At 41.9% G+C, this 27,125-nt stretch overlaps 1 protein-coding gene and 1 pseudogene across 1 annotated transcript in view; one reads left to right on the top strand and one right to left on the bottom strand.

The window, feature by feature from the left end:
* Positions 1-27,125, top strand: part of GLRA1 (glycine receptor alpha 1) — a 92,029-nt gene that overhangs the window by 23,203 nt on the left and 41,701 nt on the right. The window contains exon 2 of the mRNA XM_066615924.1: positions 8,765-8,895. Within this exon, the coding sequence (XP_066472021.1) occupies positions 8,765-8,895 (131 nt within the window). The remainder of the gene's footprint in view (positions 1-8,764; positions 8,896-27,125) is intronic.
* LOC136642390 (5S ribosomal RNA) lies at positions 8,046-8,165 on the bottom strand (annotated as a pseudogene).

Raw genomic sequence — 27,125 nt, 5'->3', positions numbered from 1 at the left:
TTAACACCTAACTTACAAGTATTATGTTAAAACCTATTAGTAATGCCCAGGCATCACAGATAGAAAAATATTGGTGGTAAGCGGATCATACTCCTATCATGATATCTCTGTTGTTTCCATTACACTCTCTGGTAATACTAGGAATTGTGCAATACCTACTGGACCATCAGATGAACCAATGACCCTTTCCTTTACTCATTTGCATGCCTGGAGTTAATTGACTGGTAGGCTTCTAAAGCTACATAAAGATGTATTTCAGGTTGTTGTAAAAGTACTTGGCTCATGAGATATATATACATGGAACAGCATTCTAAAACAGATTAAGGGCCCCATCCTATCCATCAGTCCAGCTCTAATGCAGCCTCAAGGTGAGTGAACAACCAGCCCTTGAGGAGGCCTCCATGACTGCCTCCCCAAAGCAGGATGCAGTGCATGCCACTTGGCACAGCTGCATCAGTGCAAGAAATATATACCACTATTTAAGGTTCAAATTACATGATCATGGTTGTGATCCAGTCAATGTTATTAGGGAAACATGTGCTTAAATTCCTTCCAGTTAAATCAGTGGGACGTTAAAGTGATTCATTTGGCTGAACCTTGCCCCAGGTTTTTCTACATAATTACCATAGTAGATTCTCATTTAAATGCTTGATTGGATGAATCACTATTTATATATCCACCACTGCCAATAGATCTTCACAAGCAGTACATGTCAATGGAAAAGAAAGTTTGTTGATTATGATAACCATATTCTCAGGTTATGTGAAATTCAAGCCTCAAAATTAATGAATGCAGGCTGATTTCTCTTCATCATTTATTTTATAGGGAAATTTTTTAATTTGTAGCTGGATTAGATTTTTTTTTTTCTTGGCAGTCGGAGCATGCTGTGCTAATTTCTGGTTCTAAAATTTATAAGAGTCCACTATCCTCAGGAGATGCAATGCAATAGCACAGTTAATTTGGCTTAGAAGAAGAAGAGCACATGTGCTGCATACTTAAGATCTCTGGTTCAATCCCTAGTATTTCCAAGTAGGGCTAGGAAAGACCTGGCTGCACCTTAGACATCTATTACCAGTCAGTGTGACACAATAGTGGCTAGATAGACCAATGGCTTCAGTACAAGGCACTTTCTAACTGCAGGATGCAGCACATGCCCACTGGCACTACTATGCCAGTGCTGGAAAGTGGGTTAGGACTGTGGTCTAAATAAGATAAGAATAGCATGCAGTGTAATCCTGTCTACTCCAAAATAATGATTTACTGCCCAGCAAACATGTTCTGGATTTCAGGCTTAATAATGTTCACCTTGCATGACACTGCCTTGGTTACCTGAGCTCCCTTTTTTATAAATCTCTCTGCTTGTTCTAGATAGGAACAAGCATGGGATAGATGCCAGATAGGAACAAGCATGGGATAGATGCCAGCGCATACTCAGAAGCAGTACGAACTCTAGTATGGTTGGATTCTGCCTGTCAGTGTCATTTCCCTTTCCTTACATGCCAGAATAAAATGCAATACATATGAGAAGAAGGCCTCCTGGTTTTGCCTGGCCTCTTGTCTCATCTCATTTTTAAGAAAACTGTAGGGGCTTTATGAATATAATCTATTTACATACATGTATGTATCTTCCTGGCATTCCTTCAAAACCTCTTAGATATTTTATTGCATCTATCCCCATAGTCTTCCTGTAGCCCGTGGTTAATGAGAAGAAATCAGTATATTGCATTTTCTGGCACTTCTCTGCTGAACTGGCAGGATTCTTTGGGCACCAACTCATTTGCTGTTTAATTGAAATTTTTTTCTCCAGGCTCATTTCCATGTAAAACCTCTTTTGGAATGCAGATTTATAACCCAGTATTGATTCCCTCTCCCCCCATTTTCTCCTGAGCTTGCAAAGCAAAGATACCAAGTTTTAAAGCAACCATAGACTATTCCCCCAGTTTGCTTTGGGGGAAAATATCCACTTTAAAGGCATAATCCTGGAGACATCTCCGATACAAGCGCTTCCTTATTCCCTTGCATGTACTCACAAGCACACACACTTAAAATATGTTTACATTTTATTCGTAGCACTTCTTGGATATCATGAAACCTGCCAGAGTTGTTCTGATTTTCATGAACATTCGTATCTAGGGTACATTTCAAATAAATATATTATTCTAATTATTAGTTCCTCGGTGCAGAGCTACTGCAGTGTGCACATGGAGTTCCTATACGCCTGAGTGAATTTTCATATGAAAGATTATCCAGGAAAAATACAGAGTCTTATGTGCTTTGTTTTATGTGCCTAATGGCAAAGGGATGGGGCAAGAGGACAGAACTTTCCATTGCCAGAAAGAGAATTGCATGTGTGTGCATGAATCAAATACTATTCTCATCATCGTCATTCTGGAGGGGGGGGGGCAAAACACTAAGTTTCTTTAGGTGTCGGCACCCAAGTCAAGTCGTGGCTGAGAAAGCAAAGCGAAGGCTTCTCCTTTGCTTTGCTCTTGCCTTCTCAAATGGCTTGAAAGCCAAGGATGAGGGGCTGCTTCACACAAGCATCCCGGGCCTGAAGAAACTTAACATTTTGGCCTCCCCCCCCCCAGAATGCCAGTGATTCCCATGGAAAGAAGAGAGAATAGCATTTATTTCCATGGGAGTTGTATAGCATACTATTATACTTTGTATGTATCGCATACAGCTCTGACCTTGGGTAGAATGCATCCTAGGTCAGCATTTCTCAATGTTTTTCCCCTACTGTACCACTTCACATGGTCCACCTATCGGAAGTACCACCAGAAGTAACTGGCGATGTTGTCATCACCGGTTACTTCCAGACAGAGAGGCCAGATGCAACATGACAAACACTAGTAAGAGGCTCAGGTGAGACTGGAGGGCTTTTAGGAGCACACAAAAAGTACACACTGGAGCTCTACCTGCTGAGCTGAGCCTCCTACGGCCACTTGTCATGTTGCATTGCTGGTCTTGCTGCCAGGTGGCAGGGGTCTGGGAGACCCATAAGTATCACCGGACACTTGTAACATATGTAACATATGAACAATACATTCCAGAGCTGGGGTAATGCAAGCAAACAATACTCCCAATTTTATGTACCAAATCATTTTTAATCATAAATTCTGTCATCCAGAGACAGAATACCACTGAAAACAAAACAAAAACAAATTTAAAGGAGATGGAGAATAAACTCAGTACAGTCAACATAATTTGTGGGAAATTATTCCATTAATAATTTCCTGGATGTCAAAAACAGCACTTATGAAGGTTAAAGGATTGGAATGTGATGTCTTACATAAAGTCATTTGCTAGCCATTGCTGACTGTGTTTAGTAAAGTGTTTGCTTATCCACAATTATGTACATCCTGTGAACTTTGAACATACAGGCAGTTGTTTTATAGCTATAGAAAACTACCAGTTTGTTAAATTCTGTTCTTATTGTAAAAACCTACTGGTAAATTGTTAGCTTTATGACAGTGGAAAAAAGTTTTCATACACGTCTTTGATGCACAAACATTTGATTAGATGGGAATCAGCAAGTACATGACAAAGGAATTAAAATAGATTGCATTATTCCTTGGCACAAAGAAACAAATTCTGTTCGTAAAACCCACAAAGAGTCTTGTGGTACCTTAGCCATTTTTTTCAGCATAATGAAGTGTCATTCTCAGCTGCTGGGGGTGTTTGCACACATGGATAAGAATCAGAAAACACTTATTAAAGGCAGCATCAGAGGCAATGAGATGGAAGAGGTATATACAGTCAGTTACCAGAGATAGCAGCAGAGGTGGACCACACTGGGCACTGCCAATTGCCCATGTTCATCACCTGTTCAGGCCAGCCCTGAACTCCCTGTACTGCTAAAACAGGTAGTACCCAAAGTACCAAAGTAACATACCTAAGCTGTGCAGACCTGGCCACAGTAACCCATGCCCTAGTGACATCTAGATTAGATTATTGCAATGCGCTCTACATGGGGCTGCCTTTGAAGACAGTCCAGAAATTACAACTAGTACAGAACGCAGCTGCTCGTGTGGTTGCTGGGGCACGTCGGTTTGACTGTGTCGAGCTGTTGCTCCGGCGGCTACACTGGCTGCCGGTTCTGTTCCGGGCCCAATTCAAGGTGCTAGTTTTGACTTTTAAAGCCCTTTATGGCTCGGGTCCGGGGTATTTGAGGGACTGCCTCCTTCCCTACAATCCTGCCCGTGCTCTTAGATCATCTGGGGGGGCCCTTTTGACTGTGCCGCCACTAAGAGATGTGAGAGGGGCGGCGGCCAGGAAGAGGGCCTTCTTGGTGGTGGCTCCCGAACTGTGGAATACCCTCCCCTTAGAACTGAGAACTGCTCCCTCGTTGCTAACATTTCAGCGTGGACTGAAGACCTTTTTATTTCAAAAAGTTTTTAATTGCTGACAGGCTGGCTGGCGTTCTTGCTTTTTATATGAGAATCCACGGGGTTTGTTTGTTTTTAGATTTTTAATTATTGTAAATTGTTTTTAATGATTGTTTTTAATGTTGTATTTTTAAAGTGTTGTAAGCCTCCTTGTGTGCCCGTTGGGCAAAAAGGCAGGGTATAAATTAATAAAATAAATAAATAAATACTGTCAGGGGGCACCACAGGCAGCCCAGTGCAAGGGTTTGCCCCAGGATCTCCGACAACAACACAGCACCAGCAGTGAACCTTTGAAAGTTGTACTGTATTTAAAAAGCAATACTGTAGGCACAATCCTAACCCCTTATGTCAGTGCTTCCCAGCACTGGTATAGTGGTGCCAATGCAACATGTGCTGCTGCATCCTGCAGTTGTCACTCATGGTGTCACTCACGGAGGCCTCCTCAAAGTAAGGGAATGTTTGTTCCCTTACCTCAGAGCTGCATTGCCCTTATGTCAGTGCTGGAAACCACTGATAGGAGGGGTTAGGATTGCGCCCTGTGCCTATTATTGATAGATTTAGTACTTTTTAACAAGCACAACCAGGAAACACAGGATTCGTTAAGTAGTGGATTCAGGACCCAATTCTATCCAACTTTTCAGCTCTGGTGCAGCTGAGCCAATGGGTTACTCACAGGATTCTGCAGTGAGAGGGCAGTCACGGAGGCCCCCTCAAGGCAAGGAAACACTTGTTCCCTTACCTTGGGACTGCATTGTGGTTGCATTGGTGCTGGAACGTTGGATAGGATTGGGCCCTCACTGAGTACCTGAACAAGAAGAGGAATATATTTATATTTTAAGGGATAGACAACCCAATCCTATCCACTCCCACCCAGCTGATGCAGCAATGCCAAAATGGCTTCTGCTGCATCATTCAGAAAGGCAGTCATGGAGGTCTCCCCGGGTAAGTCTCCACAATGCAGATGTTTCTATTTGAATCTGTGCCAGTGAAATTGCAGGTCCACGTGGACTCATGCCACAGGATTGGGTGAGGAAAGGAAGTTTGGATTTGGCAGCAGTGGTTGGCTCCAAACTTACCCCCTCGCCAGACCCAATCAACCATTTCATTTGATTCCATCCTCCCCCCCCCGCCACTCCTTTCAGCCTTTCCCCTGCCTCATCTCACCTCCCCCACAATTCTACCTATGCCAGCAGATCCTCATGAATCCACTGGTGCAGAGGAAGGCTCTGGCCTCCCTCACCCCCAGCTCTGCCAGAGAGCACTTGCAAGTGCTGTAATAATATTAATAAACATAACAGTTTATTAATATTATATTAATAAAGAATATACCGGGCTCCCTGTATAGTTAGAGACCGTATACTATAATAAATAATAAACTGGAAGTTGAATTTTTCAGCCTCTAGGAGGCATTCTGAGTCCGGCAGAGATCACAGGCAGACACATGCGGCCTCTGCTGGGCGCAGAAGACTCTCTGGAGGCAAGGGGAGCACAGCTCCCTTCGTCTCCAAAGGGGGCATGCATGGGGGGGGCTCATGGGCCCAATTGTGGATACTGCAGATACGGGATCTGCGGATAAGGGGCCTTCTTGTATCTGCTGATCCTGCACTTACTGAAAGCTGGAGCCCCCTGGCCCTGCCACTTTCGGTTGCCAGTTAATGGGTGAGGAACTCAACAAGCAATGGCAGCTGCTCCTCTTATTCCTCCTCAATACTATTGCCGCTCACTCACCTGTGAGCAGTGATGGTGGTGAGGAAGAAGAGCAGCTGCCACTCATCCTGCCTCTTCCTCAAGGTTATGGTGGGGACTAGGCTTAGAAGTAAAGGATGACAATACTGAGGAGGCTAAAGGCATCATGTCTCGAGGGGGGGGCTGGATCCGGCACTGACACCTGAATCGGCTCTCCCTGACTAGGACTTGCAGCACAATCCTAGGCCTGTCTACTCAGAAGTAAGTTCCATTGAATTCAGTGGGGCTCACTTCCAAGAAAATGTGCTTAGGATTGCAGCCTTCAAAACACAGAGGAGATATACGGTTGTATATTGAGTGAGCATGCCCTCTTCAATTCTGAGTCAGGATGACAAGACTCATCTCAAAGGTGTTCTTTAATAGGAGAACCCAGGCAAGAAATTTTGGTTTGGGTCTTGGAGCCACGTTCCTTTTCATGGCTGTATTGTTTTTCATTTGGGACATATCTTGGTCATTTCAGGACTCATTTTCAGGGTGTCAATTCATTTTCATAATCCTATTCATTTTCTAGGTTGCTTTTGTTTTTCTTTTATTTTGAAATGTCAAAACATTTAACCGAAGTTTTGCTGCTGTTTGTCGGCAGCAACAGGAACTCCAATGCAGGGGCCATCTCCTCGCAGGCACCACCTGGAGTGCCCTTTCTTACTCTGGATACAGCACTGTCCCAGGGCAGTATTGGTTAAAAAAAGAAAGAAAAATGGCCACTGGAGCTCTTGACAATGACACAGGCAGCAGCAAAAACTAATTACAATTTATTTTTCTAAAGTTGACAGTGAATGAGATGGGGGAAATGGGGGAAAACACCCCCACCCACCCCCATTTTGTTCCCATTCATTTCCTGACCGGTTCGGTTCAGAACAAATTGTACCTGAACCATGTATTCTGTATACCACGGATCCTGTATTCATGGACCCTGTATTCATGTCTAGCAAAATTGAATGCACACCCTTATTCTCTCCTGGTAAGAAAAGAAAGCAGTCCTCGTTATCTAAGTAGCAAGTTTCAGCAAAGTTGATGAGAGTATGAAGTCCGAATGCTAGCTGAGATCCTTAGCCATTAGAGTTAGCTGTTGATTTCAAAATATCCCCAAGAGTCATGTGTCCTATGATCACTGACATGTTTCGTTGGTTAGACTACTGTATCTTTTAGGAAGCTATAATTCATATTCATATGATTCAAATGCTCCTGGACTAGACCAACATGGCTCTGATTCAGAGAAAGCAAGTCTCATCTCCATCATGTAGAAATTAAGCCATTCTGCCCAACGTTGCATATACGCAACAGGGATCAATGTGTACACCTGTGGGTTGGGCAGAAATGAGTTTTAATCACAAATAACAAGTCTACTGATTTCAACAGGACTTCGGTATGCCTATCTTTAACTCTCCAGTTAATTCCTCATTACCCTATAATAGTGTTTCTCAACCAGTGGTACTTGAGTTGGTGTCTGGTGGTACATGAGGAACCCCCAAGCCCCCACTGTCCCTTGGACATGAGACCAGCAATGCAATACAAGCAGCAGTAGGAGGCTTGGCTCGACAGGCACAGATCCAGTGTGCACTTTTCGTGTGTTCAGAAAAGCCCTTCCATTCATCCTGAGCTTCCTACCAGCGTTTGTCGCATTGTACGTGGCCTCCAATCTGGAAATAACCAGCAGTGTCATCATCATTAGTTACTTCCGGTGGTACTTCCATTAGGTGGACCCTGCAAAGTGGTAAGGCAGGGGACAAACGTTGAGAAATGCTGCCCTAGAAATTAAAAGGATGAAAGCCAAAATTAAATAGGGTTGATGTTGTTTTTAGAACGTATCGAAACGGACAACTTGGACCCTCTTGCTGTTTTGAGTTGAGAGTCCAGCATGGAAACAAAAAAAATGGTTGGCAACCTTCAGTCTCGAAAGACTATGGTATAAACCTACAGCACCCGGTATTCCCAGACGGTCTCCCATCCAAGTACTAACCAGGCCTGACCTTGCTTAGCTTCCAAGATCAGACAAGATTGGGCATGTGCAGGGTAACAGTTGCTGCAGAAACCAAATTTCTGTAATCATTAATGCCCAAAATGTGGAAAGACTCGTACCCCTCTGAAGCCTCACTGTGCTGGGCAGGAAACTAGGTTTATGCTACCTACTGAAGCAAATGTAAGCTGATGGTGCTTGCATACTCTTCCCACTTTTTGTAAATGAAAATGTCAATATACTGCACACTCTCCTCGATTATTTGCCATGTAATTACATGGTAATTGATGGTCCGTAATAAAACAAGGCTAATCCCAAGATGTGTTTTCCCACTAGGGTACAATGCTAAAGTTCACATTTTTGATTTAAGTCAGCCTTCCGATCGGCACCGAAATTAGCACAGGGATTTTCTTCATCTGTCATCTTGCTTGATCTTGGATAGTGGTTGGGATTCTGTGTTCAGGAATGTTTGGGCTGAGCAAACAAATTAACAGCGACCAGCTTCATTAAGAATCCACAGAGATATTTGTCATGGCTAATAATGGGAACAGTGTGCTAGCTGCAATGAATTCTGATCCCAGACCCTTCACAACATGGGGCAAAAGATACAATTTCAACAAGAGAAGAAAGGCTACTAATTAAATCTCTGCTTGCTCTCTTCTTTTTGCCTCAGCATCGCCGCTTCCAAAGAAACTAGTGCAGCAGCCCGCTCCGCTCCTAAACTTATGTCTCCTTCAGATTTCCTGGATAAACTGATGGGAAGGACGTCAGGATATGATGCCAGGATCAGGCCCAATTTCAAAGGTATGCAACCATCTCTTGCAATTCTGTTTTAGACCAGAATGTGATCTCTGGACTTCATATCCATCACTTTTCTGCTTGCAGGGCTACAAAATTAGACTACTGTCCCATGAGAATTAATAGCTGCCTTATTTTTTGGTCCAGTTTCTCCTGTAATTGTTTCCAATGGACACTTCTTCAGTGTAATGTAGTTGTTGGGCTTGGCCCAAAAAGCTCTGGGTTCACAACCTTAATCAGCCATGAAGGTCACTGGGTGACCTTAGGGCTATTTCAGGCTACCACATAGAATTCTTGTGTGGAAGGGAAGAGTGATGTATGTTTCCCTGAGCTCCTTGTAGGGAACGATGGTGAATAAATGTACAAAAGAATAATCTCACACTGCAGGCCAAACCTACTCATGCAGTAGAATGAAGTGGTAGTCCTGAGGCAGTGAAGAGACTGTAGCAGTTCAGTCTGCAGAGGAGGAGTAGCATTTTTTTCTATTCCTTCACATTGGAGAAAGTAGAAAATTAGCATATGGAAGAGAGTAACCCTATGCAGTGGCGTCGCTAGGAGATGCAGGGGGTGTGGTTCGCACCGGGTGACATGCACGGGGGGGTGATGCGCACTGGGGGTGACACGCTAAAATCGCGGTGGTTAGGAGTAACCCCATCATATTATATACCGTTGGATGCGGAATTTTGAGCAGAAGGCAATGCAGAACACCAGAATGAAATATCTCCTCTCTATCAAATGTTATGGCCAAAAGACTGGAGAACAAAAAATGCATGGATCGCTATGGAACGTGAAAGTGAGCCATATTGCACGTTTACTCATGAGTAGGCAAACCTGCCTTAGTCCTTCGGAAAGGGCAGGCTGAGAGGAATCCAAAGATACCAGAATGGTCCTGATCCAATGAATGCAGCCCCAAAAAACACCTGTGAAGGAAGTTCCTACCTCCATGCAGACGAATGTATTGAGCCCTATGGAAAGCAAAACTAAGCCTCACGGTCACATTTACTTGCAAGAAAGCAAACGTGCCTTGGCTGGTGTGAACGATCAGGTGAAGGAGAGTGTGAGGACACCAGAATGGTCCTGATCCTATGCACCTGGAGCTAAACAAGTGCTCCAGAAGGCAGCCTCCCCCCCCCCCACTAAAAAGGATCAAAACAGAGGCTTCAGCTGATAAGATGAACCTTTTTGAGACTTGCAAAGCCAGGTGAATCCTGACAGTGATCTGGTTTAAACAGAAGTTCTTAAATTGAACTGAGCACTGGGTAGGGCTGAAAACCTTACTGATTTTGGAGGGAGGGTATTATTGCAGGCAGGCTACAGAGGAAATTCACTTGGTGGACCAGGGCTGGCTTCTGCTTATTTAATTATTTGTTTTACTTTAATTATTTATACTTATTTATTTTAATTTGCCTGATGATTTCACTTCCACCATGACATCACTTCTGGTGGGTCTTGGACAGATTGTCATTCTAAAAAGTGGATCCCAGTGCTACAAGTTTCAGAACTGCTGCAATAAGGTGTTAGTAAATTGACACCCTGGGATGTGTGTGACACCACTAGTGACCAAAATCACTAAAATCACAGTTTGGAGGAATAATACCAGCATGTTATATATCAATCAATGCGCAATTTCATGCAGAAATGTGTTCTATCAAAAGGTACAGCCAAAAAACCAGTGTGGGTGGAGTGATGGTACATCACCATGCCCACCACCTGGGGTGTTGCCCCCCCCACTGCACGGGGGGGGTGACGCGCTGGCATCTCGCACCAGGTGATACAAACCCTAGTGACACCATTGACCCGATGTCATCCTTCTACCAATCATGCTAGTTTTCCACCTGCAGGAAAATGTTTTATTGCTTTTTTAAACTTGGGGGAGCATTGAAAAATAAAGTATCCATTGCTACAGTCCAATCTACCTCCGGAATTTTATCACCCCCTTCTGATATATGTGCAGATCCAGTCTAAGCACTAACAGGTACTGTAGCAAAACGAAAGTGAGCTTTCCTTCCAAGAAAGGATATACCCTTAGTTCTAACAAATTGCCATGATACCTTGGATTTAATGACGGCCTATACATAATTGTTTTGCTTTGTAAAAGAGCACTGAAAGCCACTTAAAAATCTATCCAGCACAGTGTTCTGTCTCCAGCAGAAGCTGCAGAGCAGATGCTTCACAAAGTCTTAATAACTCAGAGCTCTTAGTATTCTGTTCCATGTCATTTTCCAGCAGTTTAACGGATTAAGAATTCACTGAGCATACAGATGAGTGCAACAAGTATTCTACTAACTGCAGCTGTTGGTATTAACTATTGCCCTTGAATTGATCTTATCCTTTATTCAAAAATTAGTTACAAAGCTTCTAATTGGAAAAGGTACCACAGATCAAATAATTATATTTAAAACATATATCAATGACTTACAGCGCAAGCCTATGCGTGACTACTCAGAAGTAACCCCTGTTGATTTCAATGGGGCTTACTCCCAGGTAAAATATTATAGGATTGCTGCTTTATTAACAAATTTACCCCATGTTGATTTCTTTTTCTGGATGCTGTTTAGCTCCAGCAATGTGTCAAAGAATCAATTATTTACAAAGCTTGGTTTCCAATCTGTGCAAAATGCTATACATTTCAATCATTTTCCTTAGAACTTCTGCATTTGATTTAACATTGTATCTCTCTCTATATATACTTCTTTAGTAGTAGCTCACTAGCAATCAGGTAACTGAAAATGTATACATTTTGTGAGGCCTCCCTGTGGGGGAGGGGAGGGCCTGCCCGGCCTTTCCAAGGGGGACCCCTTTGTGGAGGCCTCAGACTCGTTCCCCACAAGAAGGAGGGGTTGCATCACCTGGTTCCCCTTCTTTGGGTTAGCAGCATTAGTTAGTCAGGAGCAGGGGCTGCTACCAGCAGATCCTCCTACCTGCTCTTCTAACTCCCAACTACCTTGTTATCCCTGGCCTCCAGGTTTATGTAGGGCAGACCCTCCCCTTCCCTCACAGGGATGGTACAAAAAGGGCCCTTCCCTGGGCTTACCACAACTCCTTCCCTTCCTCTCTCTGTTTCCCTCCCACCTGGAGTTGCCAGGGTTGTTCCTGAGAGGGCTGGGAAGGCTGCTGCCTCTGGTCTGGTCCGGTCCGGTCTGGTCCGGTCCGGTCCAGAAGCCTCCTCCCTGGGTAAGCTGGGGACTCTGGGGAGGAGGGGAACCTTGACACATTTTTCAGTGGAATTGTTTGCGCTGCTCAAAAGTCACAAAAAAAGTTCAAAAGCCACAAACATGCATTTAAACTCCAGTGCTTTATCTTTCCTGCCCCATGTCACATAGACACAAACTTGGAAAATCAGGTTGCCTAAGGCCCATCATTTGGAGCTTACAAAGATTATTAAGAGTATAGTGAGTATGATTTTTGACCAAGAGAGAAAAGAAGAGGCAAAGTAACATGGAATTGATATATATGTGCAATTCAAACCTAAGTATCTTTACTTAGGACAAGTCTCATTAAGTTCAATGTAACTTACAGCACAAGCCTAACCAGGTCTACTCAGAAGTAAGTCCTATTTTGTTCAATGGGGCCTACTCTCAGGAAAGTGTGGTTAGGATTGCAGCCTTATTCTCTTTTAAAAGTGTTTAGGGCTACTGACATTCATAAGGGTGGCAGCACATGTTACAATTACTGCATGACACGTTCATGTTACACCAGTGTTTTCTGCAGTACATACATCAACAGTGAAAGCCATACATGCAGGTACAGGCATTTTTAAAAACCTTTGTACACATGCATAAGGGAAACTTGATGTGTACTTATTTACATGTATTACTTCCATGCTTTATGCATTTCCAGTGAAAAATACCAGTGTAACTCCAGTGTTTCTTTCAGCAGTAATAACTGCACAGCATTGCCCTTTATTTCAGTGAGGCATACAGGCTAAAGAGTCAGTTAAAATGCTTTTGGATAAACATGCAAATGTTGCATGGCATAAATTTGATCCATGTCAGGTATCCATGCAACAAACCCACAGCTTATCTAGAGCTTCATATGCCATGAAAATAATTGCCTTTCATAGCCATGCAGCAGCTGCTCCATCATCCCTGAGCACTCTCTACATCTTGCCAGAGCAATAACCTGAGCAGGGTGCTTTTTGTGTGATCTGTTGCAACACTGCATGAGATCCATTCAAATTAAGCAATGTACTTGATAGGGGAAGTGGACGTGGGTGGGTTTTATGCCATCTGAATGTACAGTACACTCTTAGTTGTGGAGATCAATCATGCCACATGGAAGTACCACAGCGCAATCCGGTCGAAAATAATTAGCAGAAACAGACTGAGGACTTGATTTTTTTTAGCTGCTCCAGAAGTCTGAGCAGAAGGAAAAATTTCTATTTTTTCCACAACTGCTCCTCACTTCCAAATTTAGCAGATCAGCAGTAATGAGCCTTGAGCCATCAGGCTTTTGAACATCCAGTTACCCATAAAGACACACAAACTTGGGTGCCCCAGATAAAAGTAGAGTTGGACTCTCACAGCTGCCACTTCCCTGAAGCCACCAGGCAGCTTATGAGCAGAGCAGACATCGCTGTGACTGAGAATGAGTCCTTCCCTGCTTGATGTCATAGAAACTACATGTGGTTAGGCAAGTGGCATGGCCACATCGACTCACTGACCTGCTGCTCATTTGCTCATTTGTTCTAGCTTCCTTTGCAAAGAACTTTCTATAGCGACAGCCTGATCTTATTATGTATGGTGGAATGTTTGCTTCCAGCTGTACCCAGCTCCTTCAGAGCAAAAAGTGTGTCTTCTCTTTAGTGTTCACAACCCCCTGTATCCTTCTAATGATCAGCAAATGACAATCATGAGCATTTCCACATGCCCATTATAAAATAAAAAGATACAGATAATTTTTGGTCTTAGCATGCATTTGTGTGCTGAATAGCCCAGAGGCAATCCCTGATGTCACCAGCTTGTGCAGCTCAGTTTCCCTTGCTGAGACCCTGGAGAGCCACTGCCAGTTGATGTCAAAGATTCTGAGCTAGATGGATCAAGGGTTTCATTAAAAGCAGCTTCATATATTAAGGCTGATTCATACAATCAATGCCATATTTGGCAGCCTGTAGGAAAGCAATTCATGCTGTCGTGGCTAATTCTGCAACTATCAAACCTATCCTGCACTGCCACAGGCTGAATTCAGACCAGGTTTGCACCACAAATTTGCATGACATACCCACAGACTGTAGAAGTGTATATGGACACCACCGTCTCAGCATAGACTGACCTCCTAGGCCAGGAATGTCAAACATAAGGCCCGGGGGCCGGATGCGGCCCGTGAAAGCTTTTTACCCGGCCCTCAGGCTCTCAGCTGCTGAGTAGTGCTGAGGTGTTACTGCTGTAAGGACAGTCCACATGAAAATTGGACTCTCCCATATCTTGAAATTTGATCAAGATTTGTGTATTTTCTCTTTTGCAGCTAATGAGTTCCTGTGAAAAGTGCTTATTTTTGGTTATGACCTGTTTAATGACATCATTTCCTGCCTAATGACATCACTTCTGGCCCTCAGCAAGCACCATGAATGCTGTTCGGCCTTTGGTTTGAAATGAGTTAGACACCCCTTTCCTAGGCTTTCCCTATACAGGCTGGGGACCAATGAGACACTCTTTCCTTTGTTGGACTCCTCTGTAACCTGGGTGCATTCTTCAATTTCTGAACATTACTTTCCAAAATCCTTAATGGTTCTCATGGAATTAAGGATGTTATGTATCAACAAGCTGAGCACTTGCACTTGTTGATTATTTCTGTAATGTGTAGTCTTGGTGCTGCGCGGAACAAGTAAGTAGCCTTTGCTAAATGCATCATTTGGAGGGACTATTAATTAATGCAGCCATTTTCAACCTTTTTCAGCTCACAGCACACTGACAAGGCACTAAAATTGTCAAGGCACACTACCAGTTTTTTACTTACATTAAATTACTACATTACAATTAATTTTTAATTAATATAATTAATACAATTAAATCATTCCATGACAAAGGGCACAATCCTAACCAGGTCTACTCAGAAGTAAGTCCTATTTTGTTCAATGGGGCTTACTCTCAGGAAAGTGTGGTTAAGATTGCAGCCAAAGACTCACAAGAAGTTTGGAGAGTATGAAGTTTGGAGTTTATGTGATTCTGGAAAGGAGGAAAAATGTTGTTATTAAAGTGTAAAGCCAGAAAGTGCTGACAAAGAGAGGTCATACTGAGCACACAGTGGGGTGAGGGGCAATGAAGACACATAAATAATAATAATAATAATACAGGTATTTATATACCGCCTTTCTTGGTCTTTATTCAAGACTTTATTCAAGGCGGTTTACATAGGCAGGCTTATTTAAATCCCTGCAGGTATTTTTACAAATGAAAGAAGGTTCTTTCTTTCAAGAACCACAACATTCAGGTGTTTTTCTCTGATCTGGTTTCATATTCTGGCCTCCATCCTCCCACGCTCAGAGCAGATGGAATAGCTCGGCTTCAGCTTGTCAGCTGCTTCAAGGTCGCACGGTGCCAGTGGCCTCGAACTGGCGACCTTGTGGATGTTATCTTCAAGCAAATGGAGGCTCTGCCCTCTAGACCAGACCTCCTGCCCATGACATGATTGAAAGAAGTGCAGGATTCAGCTGGAGTGGGGGGGGGAGAATGTGAGGAAAGTGATTCTGGACCTTTGAAAGATAGGGAGGAGTGAAGAGAGGGGCAGTAAGAGAGGTGCTAACTTCAATTATGAGATTTGGGGGGGATGAGCCTGTGGGAGGGAGTGGGGTGGGGAGAAGTGCCAATTGACTGCTCCTGTATTTAAGAAAAAAGAGTGCAACCAAAAGCCCAATCCTAGGCATGTACTCAGAAGTAAGCCCCACTATAGTCCATGGGACTTACTCCCAGGTAAGTGTGGATAGGATTGTGGCCCAAAGCCCTTCCTCTGAAAGGCAAAAGGCAAGGCAGGGAGGGTCGCTTTGGGCAGTTGCAGGCAACTGTGGCAGGAAAAGGGACTTTAGAGGACCCTTCGCCAGGCCAGCCAGTTCTAGGGCTGGTGGCCTCAGAAGACTTGATCACTTCAGACCTGCTTACCTGCTCCTGCCTCTCTCCTTTTTTATTAATTAATTTTTTAATTATTTTCCAAAATAAAAACAAACAACAAATATAAACAAACACATAACAAACCCAAACTCAATACACAACACACACACACACAAAAACACAAAAACATACCGTTGAAGGGTGCAGGCAATCATATATCAATATATCTAATCAATCAATACATATCTTCTAATCTTGTTCCTCTTCTAGTTTAACCTCTTAATATCATTTATCTATCATATCATATCCTGTATAATATATCATGTATGCAATATATTCATCTAAATGCCCTATCTTATACTTCTACAACTTCATTTTCAACCAAGCATAAAATGGTCTCCGTTGCTCTGTCTCTGTCGGTTTATGCTGTTGATCCAAAATCTCTGTAAGCCTATCCATTTCCGCCACATTCATTATTTTCTCTATTAACTCATCCTTCGTTGGAATTTTAATATCTTTCCAGTATCTAGCATATAAAATCCTTGCAGCAGTTAATATCATAACTAAATACACATCATTTTCTTTATCTAAAATATCTAAGGTGATATTAAGCAAAAATAACTCAGGTTTCAGCAGTATCGTAAATCCAACAATCTCTTGTATTAGATTCCTTACCATTTTCCAAAATGCTTGAATTTTTTACATGTCCACCACATATGATAAAACGTCCCTTCTTCACATTTACACTTCCAATAATTTTTTGATATGTTCTGATTCATTTTTACCAGTTTTACTGGTGTCATGTACCATCTATAAAACATTTTATATACATTTTCTTTAAAATTTGTTGCTCTAGTAAATTTTATATTATATTTCCAAGTCTGTTCCCATTGTTCTAATGTAATGTTATGGCCTATATTTTGCGCCCATTTTATCATACATTCTTTTATTGTTTCTTCATGTATCTCAAAATCCAATAGGAACATATACATTCTTTTGATATAGTTTTCTTTTGTTTCTAAGAGTATTCTATCAAATGGTGTCTGTTCTGAATAGAATCTTTCCTGTTTATCTTTCCCAAATTTTGAATCAAGTTGCAAGCGAGTTCACCAGTCCATCTCCATACCCTGTCTTAACAGTTCTTTTGTCTTTAATTGGCCATCTTTCCTCAATAAACTTTCATATCTAAGCATTTTTGTTGTCTCTAGTAAATTCGGCCAGGTACATGCCCCTAGTGGTGCCACCCATCCGGGGATTTTGGTATACATCTGTCTTTGTATTTTAGCCCAGATCCATAATAAAGATTTCCTTAATATATGATTATTGAATCGCTTATATTCGTTTGCTTTTCCATACCAAACAAATGCATGCCATCCCCATTCAAGATCATGTCCCTCCAGTTTAAGTATTCTTTGATCTTCTAATATAATCCACTCTTTAATCCATAGTAGCGCTGCGGCCTTATAATATAAAAACCAATCAGGAAGCCCCATGCCTCCTCTTAGTTTCACATCTTGCAAGGCCTTCATTTTAATTCTTGGTTTCTTTCCCTGCCAGATGAATTTCGAGATAATTTGATTAGTTTCTTTAAATATATCTTGCTTCAAAATTACAGGGATTGTTTGGAAAAGAAAGTTTATTTTAGGCAAAACATTCATTTTCACTGCAGCAACTCTTCCCATCAATGAAAGTTGTAATTCTTTCCATTGTGTTAAATCTCTTTTTATTTCTTCATTAAATCTCAAATAATTATCTTTCACTAATGTGCTTGTTTTCTTCGTTAATTGAATCCCTAAATATTTAATTTTTTCTTCTTCTTTGAAATTTGTTAATTCCACCAATTCCTGTATATTCTTTATTTGCATATTCTTTGTTAAAATTTTCATTTTCTTGACATTTATTTTCAGTCCTGTCACTTCAGTATATTCTTGCAACACATCTAACAAATTTTTGGCAGATTCTAATGGTTCTTCTATAATCACCATAAGGTCATCTGCAAATGCTTGGATTTTAAATTCTTCACCTCTTAATCCTTTAATCTCCTCTGTCTTTCTCACTTGATTCAAAAGTATTTCCATAATCACTATAAATAATAATGGAGAAAGTGGACATCCCTGTCTCGTTCCTTTTTCAATTTTTATCTCCTCTGAAAGCTCATTTATTCTAATTCTAGCAATTTGATTTTTATATATAGCTTTAATCATAGCAATAAACGGAATTCCTACATCCATCATTTCAAATTGTAAAAACATCAAATTCCAGTTCACATTATCAAATGCTTTTTGAAAATCTATAAAAAACATCGCCATTTGCTTATCAGGGTGCATTTCATAATATTCTAAAAAGTTCAATATCTTTCTCATATTATTTCTAATTTTTCTTCTTGGTAAGAACCCTGCTTGGTCTTGATCAGGGGTGCCCAAACCCCAGCCCTGGGGCCACATGCGGCCCTCGAGGATTCCCAATGCAGCCCTCAGGGAGCCCCCAGTCTCCAATGAGCCTCTAGCCCTCCAGAGATTTGTTGGAGCCTGCACTGGCCCAACACAACTACCCTCAGCGTGAGGGCAACTGTATGACCTCTTGCATGAGCTGTGGGATGAGGGCTCCCTCCATTGCTTGCTGTTTCATGTCTGTGATGCAGCAAAGGCAGCAAAGGAAAGGCTGGCCTTGCTTTGTGCAAGGCCTTTTATAGGCCTTGAGCTATTGCCAGACCTTCATTCATTCATATAAGTTCATCTTTAATAAATTCATTTATGTAAACTTATGCAAATTTATTCAAATTTTAAATATAAATTAATTTTTTTTCCCTGGCCCCCAACACAGTGTCAGAGAGATGATGTGGCCCTCTAGCCAAAAACTTTGGACACCCCTGGTCTTGATGAATAATGTTTATCAAAACTCTTTTTAATCTTGAAGCTAATATTGTTGCAAAAATTTTATAATCCACATTAATTGGAAATTGGTCTATAATTTTGAATCTCTTCTTGGTCAAGTCCTTTTCTTACCCTTGCAATGTCTTTTTAAATCCACTAGATGTCCCCGATGTTCTATTCTTCTTATTCTATTGTTTTGATTCTATTGCTTACTTTTGTTGCTGTATCAACCTCATTCAGTTCCAGGAGATAGTCAAAACAAAACAGGAGGAATTCAAAACAATGAAACCACTTTTGCAAAACAAAAAAATGCAGATCTCCAGCCCTCTCCACAGGCACTCCAAGATCTCCACAGGAAAACGAAACTGAGTGTTTCAAAGCAATGTTTATATTCCAAAATGATTAATTTGTAATCCAATGAGTTTTAGATTTATAAAGTTAGAGTTATGCTCTCATATTTCCATAACAAGCTCTGCAGTTCTCCTCCAAAGCTTCTTCTCACACAAGCAAATAAATGAGCAGAGAAAGTCTCCCCCCTCTTCCCAGAGGGGGAAAACCTGCCCCTCCTTCTTCTTCCCTCAGGCAAAAGCTTAATCAGGCAGTCAATTAATCAATAAATGCTAGACACACACAGCAGAACAACACTCACTTAGTTCTTCCAACATCCTTCCCTGCTTGGGACCTTCAGCTTAGTTTCAAGATGAATCCTCACCAACACCGACACTGATGGCTGGGTTCCCTTGGAGAAGAAACAGCCCCTGGCTGGGCCCTTTCTCTCCGAAACCGTACACCATCTGTAGGATCGAATCTCTCCCAATCACAGATCCTTGGATCTCCTCTGACCCATGGTTTTTGGGAGGAAATAGCATGCTTTCCCAAGAGCTTTCAAGAGCCTCTGGCCCTGCCCCCTGCCTCTCTGCTTCTCACTCACTCTGTGGACGGACGTCTCTGGCTGCCCAATCAACTTGCGGGGTGGACTTGATACCCAATCCTAGGCATGTCTGCTCAGAAGTAAGCCCCATAATAGTCAACTGGGCTTACTCCCAGGTAAATGGGGATCAGGTTGCAGCCTTCCTCTTGCTCAGCAACAGCTGCTCCTTTTTCACTGGCTGCCGCCTGAGAGTCACCACGGCTCCTACCTGCTGCCTGCCTCCTCTCACCCAGCCACAGCACAGTGGTTGAAAACCGCTGAACTAATGCAATTGGTCTTACAGTTCGGCTGCAGATACTTAGGTTAGTATTCAGTTTGTTAAATGTATAGCTCACTTCATCCCAAAGAGTCAGCAAATAACAAGCCAGCAACTATCAAAATAAAATCAAAAATCCAATTCAGTGATTAAATATAAAAGATTCTAAATTCCACAACTGCCAGGTACAACCTACTCACATACATATAAAAAAACCAGCAAAGAAAATTAACTGTAGATTTTTGAAACTTTCCAAGGTAAACTCCAAGAAAGATGAGGATGAAGATTTTTATACAGCTTTTCAACAAAGAAAAACAATTCACAAGGTGTAGATATAGGCAGCATCTAATATGTGGCTTCCAGTTATCTTAATTCTCTCTCTCTCTCTCTCTCTCTCTCACACACACACACACACACACACACACACACACACACACACACACACACACAGTTTCCCTTCCATAAAATAGGAATAATAGCCCCTTTCCTCATAGGGTTGTTGGAAGAAAAAAGTATATCAAGTACTTGTGAATTACAAGTACTTCTATGATATAAAAGCAGTGATAAGGGGAAAAGTCTCCATCATTGTGGGAAAACACCACTAAGGTCTAAACAACACACATGTCAGATCTGTGGCGTTGCTAGAAAGGGGCGGGGGCAGTCTGCGCTAGGTGCCAGTCTTGGGGGGAAGGACACCACAAGTGACCAAAATCACTAAAATCATGGTTTTTAGGAATAATACCATCACGTCATATACCATTTGATGTGGACTATACAGCGGAATGCAACAAAGGAAACCAGAGTGAAATATCTCCATCCTATCAAAAGTTATGGCCAAAAAACCAGAAACCAAAAATGCATTGAGCCCTATGGAAAGTGAAACTGAGCCATTTCATGCATTTACTCGAGAGTAGGTGAACGTGCCTTAGTCCATAAGAAAGGGCGAGCTGAGAGGAATCCAACGACACTAGAGTGGTCCTGATCCGATGAAAGCAACCAAAAAAAACACCCAAGAAGGAAGTTCCCCTCCAAGCTGACGAATGTATTGCGTCCTATAGAAAGCAAAACGAAGCCACGCAGTCGCGTTTATGCACGAGTAAGCAGACGTGCCTTGGCTCGTGGTTCAGGCAAAGGGGAATGTTAGGCCACAAGAATAGTCCTGATCCAATGAATGTGGAGCTCAGGCAGCCCCCCCCCCCACACACACACACACTAAAAAGGATAAAACAGAGGCTTCAGCTGGTAAGATGAATTTTTTTTCTTCTTTAGACTTGTAAAGCTAGGTGGGTCCTGACAGAGATATACTTGAAATATAAGAACTTAAATCGAACTAGGCACTGGGTAGGAATTAAAATCTCACTGATATTTTTTGTTTGTGGAGGGGTTGTTATCGCAGGCAGGTTACAGAGAAAATTCACCTGGTGCAACAGGACTAGCTTCCCCTTGTTTTTCTTTATTTAATTATTTATAGTTATTTATTTTAATTTGCTTGATGATGTCACTTCTGACCATGACATCACTTCCGGTGGGTCCCAGACAAATTATCATTCTAAACAGTGGGTCCTGGTGCTAAAAGTTTGAGAACCACTCCCTTAATTCAAAACAGGCCAATGAGACATCCTCGGTGTGGGGGGGTGACACCCTAGTGACCAAAACTGTGGAAATTGTGGCTTTTAGGAATAATCCCATCATGTTATATACCATTTGATGCAGAATTTCATCCATTGCTTGTGGGGAAATATTCACTGCATTTATTTTCATGTCATTTCATGTCATGACTATTACCATCGCTCAGTCTCACCTACCTCACAGGGTTGTTGTGAGGACAAAATAAGGGGAGGAACCATGTACACCACCCTGAGATCCTTAGAAGAAGGTGGTATAAAAATGTAAAAAAAAAAAAAATTAACAATTAACAATTAATTAATTATTTTGTATGGGGATTACAAAATTTATGGGCCCCGAGTGTCAAATGACCTAGCTACGCCACTGTGTCAGACAGATAGTACTGCTATTAAGAACTCTCAGTACAGTAAATTGTAGCGATCATCATGAGATAAGTAACATACCAGTACATGAGGAAGAGGTAACATACATGAGGAAGAGGTAACATACCAGTAGTAGTTGTAGCAGCAGTTAGCATTTATTTAACGTTTTTATATGCAAACTATTTTAGAATCTTGTTCTTCCTGTGAAGTGGACAATCATCTATTTCCATTTTACAGATGGAGGACTGAGGCTATGATGTGACATTGTTTGGCTCAAGACCTGCTCTGTTAGCCCATGGTTGCAATGGAGTAAAAGCTCACATCTCCCAAACTCAAGCTGAACTACACTGGCTTTGTCACTGATGATTACAAACCACAGACCTTATGTTGCCACCTCTTCCAGATGCCCAAGAAAAGACAGGCCCTTGACTGGGAGGAAATCAATACAGGGTTAAAAGAATGCACCACAGGAGCTTCTTCCCACCACAGCATGCATGTATCCACAAAAGAAATTAAACTTTAATATTTAATGAAATATATACATTACCCTTCTGCTGAAGGCAGTTGTATTGTAATTTTATTCAAGATAATTTAATTTCAGATTTATTTCAATGAACTACACCTCCCCCCACAGGGGCAGTTTGCTGGCTTAGTCTGTCACACATAAATCAGTATCCAATTTATATGAAAGTCACAGCGGCAGTTTTGCAGAGCTTGGGGCTGTAGCTCTTCCAGCACATCATTTAAATGAACCGGCAATAAGTCACAGAGGCATTTTAATGGTTTAAATCTAAATGAAAATAATACCGTGGCTGCACAGGGTCAGTTTCTTTATTTCTGAGAGTTAAAATGAAAAGGAAGAGAAAGGAAGAGACTTTTCTGAAATAAGCCACACAATACCCACTTGGTCATTTTCTTCCTGATATTATGTGAAATGCAAAGAAAACATGTTTTTAGTTTAGTCAATTTCTATCTGCTTTTCACTCAAAATCAAAACAGCTTTCATATCTATTGAATTTGCAATTGTAAATTTATACAATTTTTATCTATTACTTTTATGTCCCACCCCGCCTCTAAAACATTTTGAGCAGCGTACATTGGACCTGCTCCCTAACTGCACAGCAACTCTGTTAGGCAAGTAAGAGAAGTGATAGTGAGATCTAAAGCCAGCTGATAGGGCAGAGAGGATTTGAACTCATCTTTCCTGTTCATGACCAAAGATTATCTCCCAGGGCCTAGGAGAGGGGGGTAAAGGGGGTAATTTGTACCCAGGCCCAGGGTCCAAAGGGGGGGCCCTGGAGCCAAAGGAGGAAGCCCAGAAATTTCCTGGGATCTTATGTTTTCCTATCTACTCAGACTTGTTGCCTGCACAGGATGCTGGGGACACTACTGATGCCACATGGGTGGGTAGACCTGGGCTCCAAAGACTTTTCCACCTGTCTCTACCCTCCCCCTACCCTGTTTTGCCCCTCCCTGCCCCTATTCTGCTTGCTGGTCCCCACCCTCCCCTGCTCTGTTTCACCCCTCCCTCTTTGCAAAGGGGCCCAATAGAAACTTTGTACCCCCTGATAAAATTCCTCACAGAGGCCCTGTTATCTCCTATATCATATGAGCATTCTGCTTACTATGGACTGAGTTTATGTCAATAGTGATATTTTATTCTATTCTATTTACAAATTTATATCCCACTTTATCCCATGACAGGTATTCCAAGCAAGATATTCAAGCTAAGGTCCACTTACATCATATGGAGAACATGTGGCACAGAGGCCATTTAAAGCTGCATCATGTGGGACCATTTCTATGCAGCAGAGTCTCCATGTGCAGTGCACTTGCACTCAGACTGAGTCCCACCATGCAGTTTTCTCCAAGCTAGTGCATGTTAATCATAGAAACACACCAGGAACCAAAGCAATCCAGTCTGCAAGGGGAGCCAATGCATGTGAACAGATGCAATTGCAATTGCTAACCTGCTCAGCGTTTGCCTAAAATGGACCTTGAATATGGAAAATTCTTTTGTCTCCTCATTGGCAAGGATAAACACTGAGCATGGTTTTTAGGTAGACTTGTACAGAATACATGTTTCCTATGTGACAAGGATAAGCTGAGCAGGATCAAGGTCTAGAGGCAGGAGGTCTGGTTTAGAGAGTAGAGCTTCCATTAGACTGAAGATAATATCAGAAGGTCGCCAGTTCGAGAAGCTCCCTGAACGGCGAGACCTTGAAGCAGCTGACAAGCTGAGCCAAGTAATTCCATCTACTCTGAGCGAAGAAGCGTCTTGGCTGCCCTCCATGTGGGAGCTGCTGCCAGCCTGCGTGGGAGGCACTGGAGGCCAGAAGTGAGATCAGACCCAGAAGATCCATCTGAAATGTTGTGTGGTTCTTGAAAAAGAGAACCATTTATGACTGTAAAAATCCCCTTGAGGGATTTAGAAACACCTGCCTATGTAAACCACCTTGAATAAAGTCAGAGGAGTAATCGGATGACCAGAAAGGTGGTATATAAATACCTAGTTGTCATTATTATCAAGATTAAGGGCCAAATCCTATCCAACGTTCCAGCACTGATGCAGCTGTGCCAATGGGGCATGCTCTGCATTCTGCAGTAGCGGGGGGGGGGGGGAGTCACGGAGGCCTCATCAAGGTAAGGGGACATTTGTTTGCTTACCTTGGGGCTTCATCGGTACTGGAAAGTTGGACAGGATTGGGCCCTAACACTGCTAATATTGCCCCATTTATGGTGCAGTCACATTTGGAATATTGTGAGCAGTTCTGGTCACCACACCTCAAAAAGGATATTACAGAGCTGGAAAAAGTGCAAAAGAGGGCAACCAAAATAACCAGATTAGAGAGCTGGTGCACCTTCCTTCCAAGATAAAGCTACAGTGTTTGGGGATTTTTAGCTTGCAAATTAATGCAATTAAGTCCATGTCTGAGACTAATGAAATAATGCATTGTATGGAGAGCGTAGATAGAGAAGCTTTTCTCCTTCTCTCATAATACTAGAACCAGGGTTCACTCATTGTCACTGATTGACAGGAGATTTAGAACAGACAAAAGGAGATACTTCTTCACACAGCTCACAATAGAATTCATTGCCCCAAAATGTGTTGATAGCCACTAGCTTGCATAGTCTTAAAGTGGGATTGGACAAATTCATAGAGAGCAGGTCTATGAGTAGCTACTAATTACAATGGCTATGCCCAACCTTTCAGCAACAGTATGCTTCTGAATACCAGTTATAGGGAAGCAATGGTGGGAGACAAGTACACTTTTTCTCCTACTTGTGGGCTTCCAAGAGGCGGGCCATGGCAGAAAAAACAAGACTGGAATAGTTACACCTTTGGCCTGATGCAGGTGGGCTTTTCTTGTGTTCTTATGTAGAAGAATTAAGGGGAAATGGCCAGGATTCAATGAACCATGAACTGCAAAGTTAAATACATACATTTCAGCAAACAGGCAGCTTGAGAATGAGTTTCTGGGGTCCTAGAAAAAATGGTCAGGTTAATTTGATTACAATAGGTCATTTTCATCATAGTTCTTTAATTTCAAGGTGGCACTTTCTCTGGAATGCAAAAGTTATTTCTGATCCAGACTGTTGGTATCTGCAATGTAAATCACGTTTAACATTTTCCACTGGAATAGATCTAGTTCAAATGAACTTAATTGCACTTGAGTCCAATTGAAATGATTGGAACATTGATGACTCAGGGTAGCAGACTGATGAGCATAATCCGTTTAGTGTTTTAGGGTTGCCATTTTTTTTTCATTGCACAGGATCTGGGGCGGGAAAAACTATGACTGATTGATTTCCACTGGCTATGCAGCTGTTAAAGGCACTGAGCTCTGTCAGAGAAAGAAAAAGTAGCAGTCCCAACTAATACACCTGGTGCTTCCATTAAGTGATTTTTAAAGCTTTTGTACTCCAAGATGTTCAGATGCCAAAATGAAGGAGATAATATGAAGGTATAAATTTTTGACTGAAGTTGCTTTTGACAGAAAAGAGAAAGTACCTTTACAAAAGGCAACATTGTATTGATTTTATAGCAATTGAAGTGCCATGGCTTCCAGGAAAGAATTCTGGGAATTATAAGTTGGTGAGAGTACAGAAAACTCTTTGTTAGAGATCAGTGGCCTGACTCATAGACCAACAGTTCCCAGGGTTCCCTGAGGCAATGGAACCTTGAAGGCATTTTGGTTCTGTAATGTTTAGGAGTCCAAAGATGGTCAGTTTGCACCAGTAAGCTCCAGCTGTAAACTCAGAATCCATGGCATAGAATTTATATCAGCATTGTGGAAAAAGACAAGAAAACATTCTTTATCATAATTGATGTCGCCTCTGGGTGGCCAGGGGCCATAGCTTTCAATATAGCCACCCCGAGTGAAAGCATTGGAGCATAGGGAAGTTTATTTGCAGCATACGAACTGCCAGACAAAAGCTGTGAAAGGCATTAGTTCTCTGTTCACATCTGAAGAACGTCAACCACTTTTAAAGAAAGATGTCAGACACACTAAATCTCGAGGACTTCTACCCTGCAGCTAAAATGAATCCTATAATATTGCCAGCCCTCCCCGAAGGAAAAAGTGACAACAGCTCCTGAGCTTATGTTAATGTATGTGAGTACTGAAGTTTTAAATTGACATGCTCTCATACTGGCACAGGTTTGATAAAGGAAAGACAAGCAGTTAAACACTGGTCAAAAATTTAAGAGGAAAAAATATTATTTTTTTTTAATGTTGTGAGTTCTTTAACGTTTTAAAGTTATTTAATGTTTTAATGTTCTTTTAAAATTTTGTTAAAGATCAGCCAACCACATGATGGACATGCAATGTGGAAGGCCCTACTTTCCTCCTACTTTTTCACCTTCCCATCACCTATGGAGGACCTTGTAGTGAAGACATATTTTATGAGTTCTGCCACTAAAAGGCAGTAGCTATTTCTGCTATATTGTTGCTCCTTCTCAAATTGACTAGTTAGCTTTGAGCCACCACTTTGGCCTGTAAAGGCCACCTGGTTCCCAAGAGCAGGAAAATTAAGGGGCTCAGATGGTTCCCTGTATTCAATCCTACAGGTAAATCTAAAGTAACATTGAGAAGTTATTTTTTTTTAATGCCACACACCTCCTTTTGCACAATGTCCTGCTCT

The sequence above is a fragment of the Tiliqua scincoides genome, chromosome 2 (assembly GCF_035046505.1).
Source record: "Tiliqua scincoides isolate rTilSci1 chromosome 2, rTilSci1.hap2, whole genome shotgun sequence".
NCBI lineage: Eukaryota > Metazoa > Chordata > Lepidosauria > Squamata > Scincidae > Tiliqua > Tiliqua scincoides.
Note: the sequence above shows the minus strand (reverse complement) of the source record. Positions and strands in the feature narration are given on the sequence as shown.